At 47.9% G+C, this 13331-nt stretch overlaps 1 protein-coding gene across 3 annotated transcripts in view; it reads left to right on the forward strand.

The window, feature by feature from the left end:
- The window catches only part of LOC311593257 (uncharacterized protein), a 191624-nt gene that overhangs the window by 63108 nt on the left and 115185 nt on the right, over positions 1-13331 (forward strand). For all 3 annotated transcript variants that reach the window (XR_014777638.1, XM_084774458.1, XM_084774459.1), the window contains exons 12-15: positions 914-1026; positions 1374-1506; positions 1822-2025; positions 11888-12080. Coding sequence is in view for 2 of the 3 variants with exons in the window: in XM_084774458.1 (XP_084630584.1) it covers positions 914-1026; positions 1374-1506; positions 1822-2025; positions 11888-12080 (643 nt within the window). In the remaining variant the exon portion in view is untranslated. The remainder of the gene's footprint in view (positions 1-913; positions 1027-1373; positions 1507-1821; positions 2026-11887; positions 12081-13331) is intronic.

Consider the following 13331-nt stretch of genomic DNA (forward strand, 5'->3'; position numbering starts at 1 on the left):
CTACACTGGCGTAGGGGAGCCTTGGAAATGTCACGTCCATTTGAGTGGCCAAGGGCCAGGATGAATAGTCACTTGCTGTAGTAAAAGAGGAAAATGGCTATTTGGAAGCCTCAGGAGATTATGCAGGAAGTTCTTAACTGCAACCCCATGAACCAGACAGACAGAAAGTACACAACCCAGAGGAGTTTCCACCTCCACCCCTGCCGCTGGGCCACCATGGAAGGGTGCACTTTGGGAGAATGAGTTGCGTGCCTAGGGGTCAAAGGGAGGGCAACTCAGAGGGCGGAGGGCAGACCACAGACAACACTGCCTCCGTGGTTGTCCCTGGGGTCCCAGGGAGATGACCGAACCCTTGGGAGCACCAGGAAAGGTGAGTATGTAAGATACTCAGCCAACAGGGGCTCTGACTAAACTTGGAACTCAACCAGTCAAGCCAGTCGGTGAGTCCAACATTCAATAAGAGACATTGTCTTTAAAAATAAAAATAAAAAAGGAGTGGTGGAAGAGAAGTGAATGGAGACACCTGACACCCAACTGCAACTTGAGTGTGTATGTGTATGTCAGAGAGAGAAGGACAGACAGACAGAGACTCAAGTATCTAAGCATATGTGTTCTTGAAAAAAAAATGTTTTATCAGTTGTTTTCCTGCAAAGTGAATCATGCACGAGACAAGAAACATAGTGGCTGTTATATAAAAGCTGTCAATAAAACAAAGATTTGTCTGGTAAAAACCAGTTACTCCCTCATTTATTATAGAAATCTAGATTTTCCTATGTTGGTTAGGATTAAAGCACTCTTACTAACACATCTGATATGGTTTGGACCGTGACATTTACTTTCATGATGACCTGTGATTTTGTTAATATTGTAAATGTTTATGTAATTGAGCTGATACTATTGATTCGTTTGCTAGAATGAAAACGCGAAGGACAACAGGCTTTCCGTGGACCCGAGCGACGACGACCTCGCAAGACCACATCTCAGCCGAAGCTCTCACGGGTCCCTCCCGCAGAAATCAGAGACAGGGTAATTAGGTTTTGGTGTTGGTGATTCCTGGAAATGGATTTAAAAGTGTGAGAAAATTGAGTGACGGATGAGGGTGTGGCTCACATATCATCTCAAAAAACACTGAAGTCACTATTAAACCTGGGTCAGACATCTGAATTCGTGTTTCTCCTCCGGACTGCCCCTTTCAAATGGATAACTGCTTAGTGACTTGGCTCTTTATATTTATGCGAATGGGGCGATTATTTTTCTTCCAGCATGTTTCTGAAAATGCCCTTCACTTCGGTCTCACACCCCTTGGGACGTGCGGGTTTCCTGAACTGCGCTGAGACGAGAAGTTCTTACTCTGTTTCTTCTCTGTGTTAAAGATACAACTATGCCGTGGCCCTACAGCTGCTGGGTTTGTGCGATGGGACGGAGCCTGACTGCAACCCTGTCCTCATGAAAGGGGCCTACTTATCCTTCCTGTGCCTGCGCCACCTGCACATCCGGGAGCTACAGGTCAGGAGATGGTGGCGCAAGGGCTTCCCGCCCTGGAGATGTCATGTCTGATTGTCGACAATGGGGCCGTTCCTACCTTTAGGAGCTGCAATGCTGTTTTCATGTTTGGAGCGTGCGTGCGTGCGTGCGTGCGTGCGTGCGTGCGTGCGTGCGTGCGTACGTGCGTGTGAAATCAGTCCCTTCCAAGGATGAAGCGGTCCTTTCTCCGTAGCCGGGCCACCCCCTGGGGTCCCTATCATCAAGTTCCGCTCTGTAGAGCGAGGGACAAGGCACAAGGCGAAGGGCAGGGCCCTGATCCTGTTTTTTCTGTTCCAGCGCACCTGCTTGGGAGTTCTAAACTTCTTCAGATCGGTGGAGCGAACTTTGACAATCAACACTTCAGGCCTGACCTTGGTTTCAGGGAACCTGGTCCCCACCCTGGGAGATAATACTTGGGTAAATATGGCAAAAGGAGGCTTGGGCACCCTGCAAGGCTTAGGAAGTCACCACTATGTCCACAGGACACCTGCTGAGCACAAGGTGAGCTGTTCGGCTGAGGTTTTATTCCCAGATTAATGTGTCCTCCAAAAACATTTTTTTCTTAGCACCCACAATATCTGTTAACACAGTGAAGTGACAGGTGGGGACATAATCATGTTAGGCAAAAAGAAACTTGATTCGGAATAAACCATTCACAAGTGGGGGCTGGGGAGCAACGGACCAGAGGGGCCAGTGAGGTGTGTGTAAAATGCCCGAAGCCTATTCCGTCCGAATACCAAGATCACAGTCAAAACCATTGTCTTGGACAATGTATGTTAATAAAAAAATGTAACAAAAGAGGAAATGACTTTGGAACTACAGCAAAACGTAGGGATCAGAGCTGAGTGCGGCTGACTTTAGTGTGAATTGAGCAGGAGGAGCCTGAGTTTGAGACCCTGTCTCAAAGCTAAGCAAATAAAGAAGCAAGGCCTGGCAGCATCCATGTGAGAGCAGGAGGTAGCCGGAGAGCAGAGGGCTCAGGAGCCACAGGAGGAAGGGAAGAGTTGAACCACAGTAAACAGGATGGCCCAAGTCTCACGGATTCTCACAAAATTCTTTTTCTTTTTTTAAAGATTGATTTATTATGTATACAGTGTTCTGCCTACATGCACACCTGCCCCCCAGAAGAGGGATGGTTATGAGCCACCATATGGTTGCTGGGAATTGAACTCAGAACCTTTGGAAGAGCAGCCAGTGCTCTTAACCTCTGAGCCATCTCTCCAGCCCATAAAATTCTTACAAAAGGACTCTCTTGACCATGTGCCAAGTACATTTTTATCCTCTTTTTTATTTCAAGCCCCCTTAAAAGATACTAATTAAGCCAGACGTGGTGGTGCATGCTATAATGCCAGAATTCTGAGGTCAGGGGTCAAGATCACCAGCAGCTACATAGCTGGGGACCAGCCCTGGCTACATGACACTGTCTCACCCCTACTTCCCAAAAGGTACTAGACTAAGCCTGGCATAGCGTTCCACACACACCTGCAGTACACGTGCTCCAGAGGTGAGGCCCAGGGATCACGAGTCTGAGCCCATCCTGGGTCATATAGTGGGACCATCTCAAAATGATGAATTTAAAGGCCAGCAAGATGGCTCAGTGGGTAAAGGTGCCTGCAAGACAGATGGCCTGAGTACACTCCCTAGGACAACATAGGGGAAGGAAAGGACTGACTCCTGTAAGTTGACGTCTGACCTCCATACTTGTGATGTATATCCGTGCATTCACACACTCTCTGTGCCATGCACCCATGTACCCGTGGGCACACACACACACACACACACACACACACACACACACACACACACTGCACAAAATACATGTCTTAAAAATGAATTAAAAATCTTAAGGAATGTGGCATTAGATTGGCAAATGTAAAAAAAAAAAGTTATTTAGCTTCAAACAAGTCATATTCTGAACTGTGGCCCCTGACAGCTGTATCTATAAGACAGGAAATTTTACTGTTATGTGCTGCTCATGTGCACAGAGTCTAGACAACTCTTTGTGGGCAGTAGAAGCACAATGAGACCTGTGTATAATTAAATTTTTCCTAATAGCTACATTTAAAACATGCAAAGAAATGTATAAAGTTAATTTTTATACAACCCATGTGACCCCATGTGCAAGGTACATCATTATCACATGTAATCAATGTTTACAAAAATCAGTGGTGAGATAGTGCTTGTACGTTTGTCTGAATTCCTCGGAATCTGGTGTATATAATCTACAGAAAGCTTGTTGGCTCAAAGCCACGCTATTGGACAATGTAGGTCTGGATATTGGAGAGGATTTTATTTTGCGCACCCAGTCTCTTAGGGTGTTCGGTCACTACTCAGGACAGCATTCCCCTTCCCCTTCCTTCCTTCTCCAGCTCTCTTACCTCCCACCCCATCACCCCACTCCTCCGCTTCCTTACGCCCTTGAGCTCTGTCACAGACCCAGTTGGCTTACTCCTTCATGGGCCTTTGGAGGAGACGCAGCACTCTCTTCAAACAAACACCCGTGTAACCCAAATGCAGCTTTCCCTTTCCTGTGTTGCTCCTACCACAGCTGTGGTGATGGACACTAGGCTGATAGAGATTTTAAAAGCTGTCCTTACCAAAGGGCTCTCTCCCGTTCCGTGTGTTCTGGGTTGGGGTGAAGAATGGAAATAAAGGGGAGAAGGGGAGGCAAATTCCATTTACTGGCTATGTGTGACGCCCCTAAGATGGAGGCTTCATCCCCAGCCCGTTCCTTTTGGCCCCTGTTTTGATCCTGTAAGGTAAGTCTTGGGCTAATATTAATGACTGTTTACTCAACAGCAGCACTAGCAAAACGAGTCATCTATGGCTTACCGCAGCCACCTTGTTATTTTATGGGCCTACTTAACATGGCAGGGTAGAGGGAGGTGTCAGGCAGTAGGCGTCTCCTGGCACTGGGCCTTGTGTGTAGCTCCTCAGTCATGGCAGCCTGACAGCCTGTGGTGTGTTCAGAGGGTGTTGGGATTTGGTGTTTTGGCAGCAGAAGGCTGTTAAGAGGAAGTGGTGGGAGATGAGGCTTCTAGAAAGATGGAGCCAGAGCATGAGGGGCTAGGCTCTCCTTACATGTGGGACCAGTCCCTAAGGTAGCGGGGAAATGGAGTATTTTAAAGAGGAGACTGTCTCCCTCGTTGATTTGTACGTTTCTCAGGGTCTTAGCCAAATGTAATCATGCTTGCTAATTTGCTGGAAGTCCTCCATGGACCTCCTATTCCTCACAATATGAAGCCCAGGCTTCTCAGTGACATGTGGCAGGATGAGAATGTTCTGGCCCCTCCCTGCCAAGTTCCCGGGGCCTCACTTCCCTCTACCGTCCTCACAGTCTCCGTGAGGTAGGGCCTGACTCCCCTCTGACTAGACAGAGCCATCCTCTGGGCTCCTCTGCCCATCTCTCCTTGGCAGATGTATATTCTGACTCAAGAAGCCATCCCAAAACTCTTTCTGGAAACCCCTTCTTCCTATCTCTGTGCAGGGCGAGAGCTTCACTGACTGACCCGTCAGCTTGTCTTGGGAGCCAGCACAGGGCTTTGCTCATTATCTTTTCCCATAGGCTGTGAGCCAGGTCCGCCTTCCTCCCACAAGTGTGCTGGGCTCTGTTCTAGGCACAGGAGCCCAGCAATACACAAGACCAGCACAAATTCCCGCCACAATGGGACTTACCTCCCAGAGACCTAAAATAAGCATATAACATGTATCAAATACAGGGTGGTTTTGGCACCAAAATTTCCCCTGGATTTCTAGCTCCTGCAGTTGGGTGGGGCTATGATTAGCTTTGAGCTGTGAGCAGAAATGCCATGAGACAGTGTCAGGCCTGAGCAATTAGGAACTGGTCCACACCCTCTGGCTGTCTCCTCCTGCTTGAGCCAGTAGAAGGCGACAGTCCCATGACAAGACGGCAACTCCCTCACCCTTGGTTGCAGCTACAGGGCAACAGCCTAAAGAGCCACTAGTCCAACAGTGACTCTACATGAGTGAGGAGTTCGCTGTCAGGCCGCTCTGCTTTACAGCTGTTGACCACAGGGTAGCCTGGCCTTGTAGTCTACTGAAGGTTGTGATGATGGCAAAGAAGAAGTAACGAAAGGAAGGCTGAGTGCTGGAGTGGGCCTGCGGGCGTGCCTGGTGAGGCCATGAAAGGGAAGATCTCACAAGGGAGGACCCATGGGTGAAAAGACTTGACACAATTCAGGAAGCAAATCTGACTGACTGGAAACGTGCCAAGCAGAGAGAAGTCAGTGCAGAGGCCCCAAGCAGGGCTGTCTCCAGCCCATTGCAGGGACAGCAGGTGTGACGAGGCTGGACAAAGGGGACAGCAGCAGAGTGAGGGCTAAGAGGTGGAGAAGGTTCTATTCAGCCTTGTGAGCCGTGGTGAGGACTTTCACTCTGGGCTGGCAGGGAGCCCTTACAGAGTTAGAATAGAAGTGCGAAGCTGTTTGAGTTCCGTGTCACCACTCAGGCTGTTGTTTTGGAAACAGACGAAGGGCACTGCAGGTCTTTGCAGAGAGCCTCCGCAGGAGACTTTTGGTTATTTCTGACTGCTCGGAAGCTTGGAATTGTTGTTATCAACTGAGATTTGGTTGGGAAGGTTAGGATCTCATGTTGGACTTAAAGTTTGATTAATCAATGGTTATATTAACCAACTCCAAGACAAAGTGTCTGAGGCAACAACCAGTGACCCATGACAGAATCTGCTGCTGAGGAGACGGCTCAGTGGCTAAGAGGTCTTGTTGCTTTTGCAGAGGACCTGTGTCCAGTCCCCAGCACCCACATAATGGTTTCTACCACCTGTTAGGTCAGTCCCAGGGGATCTGACACCTTCTTCTGGTTTCCACTAGCACCGGACACACTGAGCACACATACATACATATAGGCAATATGAAATAAACATATGAAATAAAATAATATTGAACCTTGAATGTAAAAAAAAGGTAGATTCTGAATATACATGGTCATGTGCCATATATTTGACTCAATGGTAGATCACACACAGTGGCTTCATAAGACTGTTTTTCTCATAAGCTGAAAAGTGGCTGTTGCCTGGGGACACTGTAGCCATGTTTGTGGTATGGTGCTGACAAGCAAGCTCGTTTAGATGTTCTGATATCCAAATACTTATGATTCTATTATGACTGCCTACTACACTCAGTATAGAAACGTGCAATCTAGGTTTATGGCTTGTGTCTTAGTTAGGGTTTCTGTTGCTGTGGAGAGACATCATGGCCATAGCAACTCTTATAAAGGAAAACATTTCCTTGGGGCTGGCTTACAGTTCAGAGGTTTAGTCCATTTTCATCACGGTGGGAGCCTGGCAGTGTGCAGGGAGAAATGGAGCTGAGAGTTCTACATCTTGATCAGCAGGCAGCAGCAGGAGACTGAGCTATACTAGCCATAGCTTGAGCATAGGAGACGTCAAAGATCACCCCCACAATGACACACTTCCTCCAACAAGGCCACACCCACTCCAAGGAGGCCACACCCACTCCAAGGAGACCACACCCACTCCAACGAGGCCACACCCACTCCAACGAGGCCATACCACCTCATAGCGCCACACCCTAGGGCCAAGTGGTTAAACACATGAGCCTATGGGGGCCATTCCTGTTCAAACCACCACAGCCTACAATCAATAAAGGATGCCATGTATGTAAAAGGCTATCCAACCTAGATTTGCACAAACACATTCTATAGTGGCCAAAGAACAATGAAGTGACCTAACAACACAGCAGAGCAAAGTGAGTATTAACTAACACTGGATCTTCTTAAAGATCCAGCCAGAGTGACTTCCAGATGAAGAAGTCGAGAGGGATTTCAGAGTTTTGACCTGAGCACTACAAGTTTGGAGTTGCTGTCATCAGCTGAGATTTGGTTGGGAAGGTTAGAAAAGTTTGGGGTGCTTACTTGCATAATGAAAGGAAGCTGGGACCTGGATTTTTTTTTCTTTCCTATAGTGCATATTTATTTAATGATCAGCTGCGAAAACAAAGGCTCTGCTCACAACAGAATGTTTGGATCAAGCCGGGTAGTGGTGGCGCACGCTTTTAATACCAGCACTCGGGAGGCAGAGGCAGGCAGATTGCTGTCAGTTCAAGGCCAGCCTGGTCTACAAAGCTAGTCCAGGATAGCCAAAGCCACACAGGAGAAAGCAGGAACAAAAGATCCCTTTGGCTTTCTTTCTTTCTTTCTTTCTTTCTTTCTTTCTTTTTTTTTCAAGACAGGGTTTCTCTGTGTGACAGCCCTGGCTGTCCTGGAAATTGCCCTTTAGACCAGGCTGGCCTTGAACTTATGGTGATCCACCTGCCTGTGCCTCCCAAGTGCTGGGATTAAAGGCATGTGCCACCACTGCCCCAGCTTGGTCTTTCTTTAAAAAAAAAAAACACAACAAAAAAAACCTACTCACACTTGAGAGGCAGAGGCAGGTGGATCACTGTGAGTTTGAGGCCAGCCTGGTCTACAAAGGGAGTACAAAACAGCCAGGGCTACACAGAGAAACACTGTCCCAAAAAACAACAAAACAAAACAAAAAACCCCACTCATCCCAGTGTGGTGGCTATGTGGGTAAAGGTGCCGGCCACCAAGCCTGTCAACCTGGGTTTGCTCCCAGGAACTCATATGCTGGAAAGAGAGAAGTGAATCCTGCAAGCTGTCCTCTGACCCCGCTTCCCCTACACACAAACATACATGAGAGAAAGAGGGAGGGAGAGAGGGAGAGAGAGGAGAGAGGGAGAGAGAGGAGAGAGAGAGGAGAGAGAGAGGAGAGAGAGGAGAGAGAGAGAGAAGAGGAGAGGAGAGAGCGAGGAGAGAGAGGGAGAGAGAGAGAGAGAGAGAGAGAGAGAGAGGAGAGAGAGAGAGGAGAGAGAGAGAGAGAGGAGAGAGAGAGAGAGAGAGAGAGAGAGAGAGAGAGAGAGAGAGAGAAGAGAGAGAGAGGAGAGAGAGAGAGAGGAGAGAGAGAGAGAGGAGAGGGAGAGAGAGAGAGAGAGAGAGAGGAGAGGAGAGGAGAGAGAGAGAGAAGAGAGAGAGGAGAGAGAGAGAGGAGAGAGAGAGAGGAGAGGAGAGGAGAGAGAGAGAGAAGAGAGAGAGAGAGGAGAGAGAGAGGAGAGAGAGGAGAGAGAGGAGAGAGAGAGAGAGAGAGAGAGGAGAGAGAGAGAGAGAGAGAAGAGAGAGAGAGAGAGGAGAGAGAGAGGGGGGAGAGAGAGAGGAGAGAGAGAGAAGAGGAGAGGAGAGAGCGAGGAGAGAGGGGAGAGAGAGAGAGAGAGAGAGAGAGAGAGAGAGAGAGTTTTTAATGTTCTAAAAATTGAGCTAATGTGTCTGTCATTTGCCCAACTGTTTTAACTTGAGTCTTAGGTTAAATGACCATTAATATTATCTTGTTTTTTGGTTTATTTTTTTTCTTTTTTCCCCCCAATACAGGGTTTCTCTGTGTAGCCTTGGCTGTCCTGGACTTGTTTTATAGACCAGGCTGGCCTTAAACTCACATCAATCTCCCTGCCTCTGCCTCCTGAGTGCTGGGGTTAAAAGCATGTGTAACCACTCCTGGCCCATTAATATGATCTTAATGCACAATAGTTTAAGGAAATATAGCCCGGTCAGATAAGTACCATCTATTTTGCAAAAAGGCCTAACACTCACATTAGTAAGGTGGGGGGGGGGGGGGCAGAGCTACTCCGGCATAAAGAGGGCCACCGCTTTTTCAGTAGTCACTTTACCCGTCAGACAGTCACCTCAGTCTCGGTTAATATCCAGACTTTAGACACACATGATTCATATTATTTCTCACTCAGATGCTAATTACTGCCCTCCTTTTCCTGCCACTCCTCCAAGAACAATATTGCAGGAGCGACTTCCTAGGCCACAGAGAGAGCCTTCAGAAAGAGGGGTTTCCTGTGACCGTGAGAACTTAAAGGGGAGGGGAGGAAGCAGGGTAGTCAGGGAGCCGCAGCATCACAGGCAGCGACCGCCACGGGCTAGACATCTGTGCGCAGCTGTGGCCAAACTGCCCGAGAGAATCAACTCAGAGACTCTCAGGAACCCTGCGTCAGCAGTGATCCAGTTGACATGTTTCTTAATTGTGACAGTCTCTAGGGCCGCCACACCAAAGTGCTTCAGAGTGAATGAATGGTTTGCGGCAGAAATAGACTGCCACCTGTCCAAAGCTGAGGACTCGCAGGCGCCCACGCTTTTCCCAAAGACGCCGAAGGATAGCATTCCTCGCCTCTTCCAGCTTCTGGTAGTTTCGGCCAATTCTTGCCATTCCTCTACCCTCCTCCTCCCCTCCCCTTCCTCCGTCCTTCTCCTTCTCTATCCCTCCTCCTGCTCCTCCTCCCTCATCTTCTTCACCCCCACCCACCTCATTTTCTTTTTTCTTCTTTAAAAACGATTTATTTATTTTATGTATATAGGTGCTCTAGCTGCATGTACACCTGCATGCCAGAAGAGGGCGCAAGATCTCAGTATAGATGGTTGTGAGCCACCCTGTGGTTGCCAGGAATTGAACTCAGGACCTCTTGGAAGAACAGACAGTGCTCTTAACTGCTGAGCCACCTCTCCAGTCCCCCTCCTCCCTAGGAATTAAGGCCAGGACTTCACTGCAGCTATGCATATACTGTCCCACTGACCTACACCCCCAGCTCTCTCCTCCAGCTTTTCATTTTTTTATTTCAAGGTTAGGTCTCAGTGAATTGTTCACATTGCCCGCGATCTTCCCACCACGGCCTCTAGCATAGAGCACAGCTGGGTTCACAGGTGTGTGCCACTGTGAGTGGGTCACCTTGACATTTCTTGACTTACAAACAGATCACGTGAAGTTCTACCTACGGCTTCCTGTGGCATTCTCCTTACACTGTCAATATCCAAATTTCTTCTTTTAATAAGGACTGGAAAGAACCACTGTAACCCAGGAGAGTGAGCTGAGGGTACCGGCTTTCCGGGGACCCGCCCTGCTGTGTGGGAGCTCTGCTGCCTCTGCTCTCCCCGTAATAAACTTCTCACAAAACTTCTGCGATCCATGAATCTCATTGTTTGAATTCCTAAGACAGGAACCCGAAAGCTCAGGGTGGCTTTGTTGGTGGTAGAATTTGCAGGACGCTAAGACTTCTCCACTCTCAGCTAAACCCACCAGAAGCTGAGAGAGGCCCCATCGTGGTTGTCCTCAGACATGTTAATATCCCCGCATCGTGGTGTCCTGCCCCTCCTATTTTGCTAATGACCTAAGAGCAGTGGAGAGAGAGAGGTTCAGCCAGGGTAAGATGCTGATGGCTTCAAAGACCACTTAAGCCCAGGTTGTACTGAGTGCCCTTTCCAGTTGCTCTGGAATAATCTGGAAAAACAAACTAATTTCCACCACCCAGGAACAGCCAACCCTTTCCACCAACATTCTTTATCCACAAATGTGTGTGTGCTTGTGTGCGTGTGTGTGTGTGTGTGTGTGTGTGTGTCTGTGCTTGTGTGTGTGTGTATGCATGTGTGTGTGTGCATGTGTGTGTGCGCGCGCGTGCGTGTGTGCATGCGTGCGTGTGTTAAAAACAAGTTCAGGAGGCCCCCTGGCATGGTGGTGCATGCCTGTGATCCCAGCACTCAGGAAGGCAGAGGCAGGCAGATTGATGTGAGTTTGTGGGCAGCCTGATCTACAAAGAGAGTCCAGGACAGCCAGGACTACACAGAGAAACCCTGTCTAGAAAAAGCAACAAAACAAAACAAAACAAAACAAACAAACAAACAAAAACAAAAAACCAAACCAAGTCCAGGGTCCCAAGGAGACCACTACCTCAATTAAAGTGTCTTGACAAGGCAGAACTTTACTTTTGTTCAGAAGGTGTGCTATCCATAAAAACTGAAAAGCAAGCACGTAGAGACAGCAGATTCACTTAGCTTTTTACTCTCAGGCAGGCGACCTTGGCTTTCCCCCCTAGCTGGGGACCAGCCAACCTCACAGTCTTTCATGACTGGCTGGTTTTAACAGAATCAGCATAAGAAAAATGGAGGTGGAGAAAGGGGAAGTCGCATAAGTTTCCAAAGTAGAAGAATGCAGCAGGCTTTGGTGTGGACAAAAGTTTTACCATGTGGGGGGGATTAGAACATTTGCACAAAGCTCTTATAAGGTGGAGGAGATAAAAAAATTTTTTTCAATACTTTGTGGTAAATAAAAGTTTTACAGCGTTTGACACAGAATGTATGTGTGCGCGCACGCGCGTGCACACACACATATATTTCAGCTCTTCACAATTCAGCATGCTTGTGGCTCTGCACCACCAGCCCACTGTGTGGAAGGCGAAACCCATGACCTCGGGCATTTGGACTGGCAAAATATAACTCTCCCTTTTCCGGTAACTTTGGGGGTTTGGCTCTCTTTCCCCAGGTCCACAGTGTCCAATTCTTGGAGTTCTCGGAAGTTGAGAACCAGGATGATTTCTACAGCACAGACGCTGGCTGTGTCCACACTCAGGACCAGTTCGGTGTGTGTGTCATGTACGATGCCGCCCTGAAGGATTTGAAGCAGCTGGAGTCAGAGCTGCTGCTCCTTGCCAGCCATTACATTGAGAAGGAGAAAAGTAAGAAGGCAGATTTAAATGCATATGCCAACTGGCCAGAGCTGGGGGGGGGGAGTTCAGTGGCAGAGTGCTTGGTTGGTGGGCACAAGGCTCTTGTGGATCTCCAGTACTGAAAAACAAAACAAAAAACAAAGCAAAATAAAAAACAAAAACAACAACAAAACAGAACAAAACACACAGACCAGTGACCAAACAATACTATTTAAAACTTGAGTAAGCATACACAATTGCTTACCCAAGTGAACTGAGTCCTGTAAGCTGCCAACTGACACCCTCATCACGCACGCTCACATGCATGCACGCATGCACACAAGCAAGCACTCATGCGCATGCAAGGACGCCACAACTCTCCTTTGTGATGGAGCTATCATCTTTAAGGGATCAATTATAATTCTTGTTCGTTATATTGCTTGTTTCCCAGGGAAAGTTCCACATCAACCTTCTAGGTAGAAGGGATGTGGTACAGGATCCTGGGGGGTGGGGGTGGGGAGTGGGGTGACAGGGGTGGGGGGGGAGGGGGGCCGGGCAAAAGTGTAGAACGAATGATGTTTTTCCTGAGCCAACTGACCTTGAAGAAACCACATTTAGAAGCAGAGAGGTCACTGGGCATGCAAGGGGATCTGGCTAAAGATAATGCCAGACAAGCCCCAGAGGGGGGGACTCAGGCTAATCAAGCAACCCGTAATTACCACTTTCGCTTCTTTTTGGCACCATCACCTAAGTTTCCAATTTTAAATGTAGGTAAGGATCTCTTGGGATCCATACAGTAGCATTTTCTGCTGCGTTTGGAAACAGCTCAGACTGTTTAGGTACACCACAGCACAGAAAGGGGAGTTAGGAAGGTGTTTGTGTGTAGTATAGTGCCTGTAGACTGTGACAGAAGACAGTTCATCTTTATCACGCTATAAAATCCTTTTCAAAGAGTGTTTGACAACTAGCTTTCAGATCCCGGGCAGAGTTAATTTCCTATGACAGTGCACGTATTAGAATACATATTAGAATATGCAGTCAATGCTACAATTGTATCTGAATTGGGCACTGACCCTTCTGGACCATTTCATTGCAGCTTTTAGTATTTTGTTTTCACTGGTTATACTACACACACCTTTCCTCCATATTAATTGATAATCCCATGTGGCTATTTCTGTCTGCTAAGAACATAATTTGGTTAAAACACATTTAACCACAAGGCCACCTTTCACTGGAGCTAGCTGGTAGGGCCGTTGTCACCCGTTGTGAAATGGTTTCACG

This window comes from Acomys minous, assembly GCF_964271855.1.
Source record: "Acomys minous genome assembly, chromosome: 3".
NCBI lineage: Eukaryota > Metazoa > Chordata > Mammalia > Rodentia > Muridae > Acomys > Acomys minous.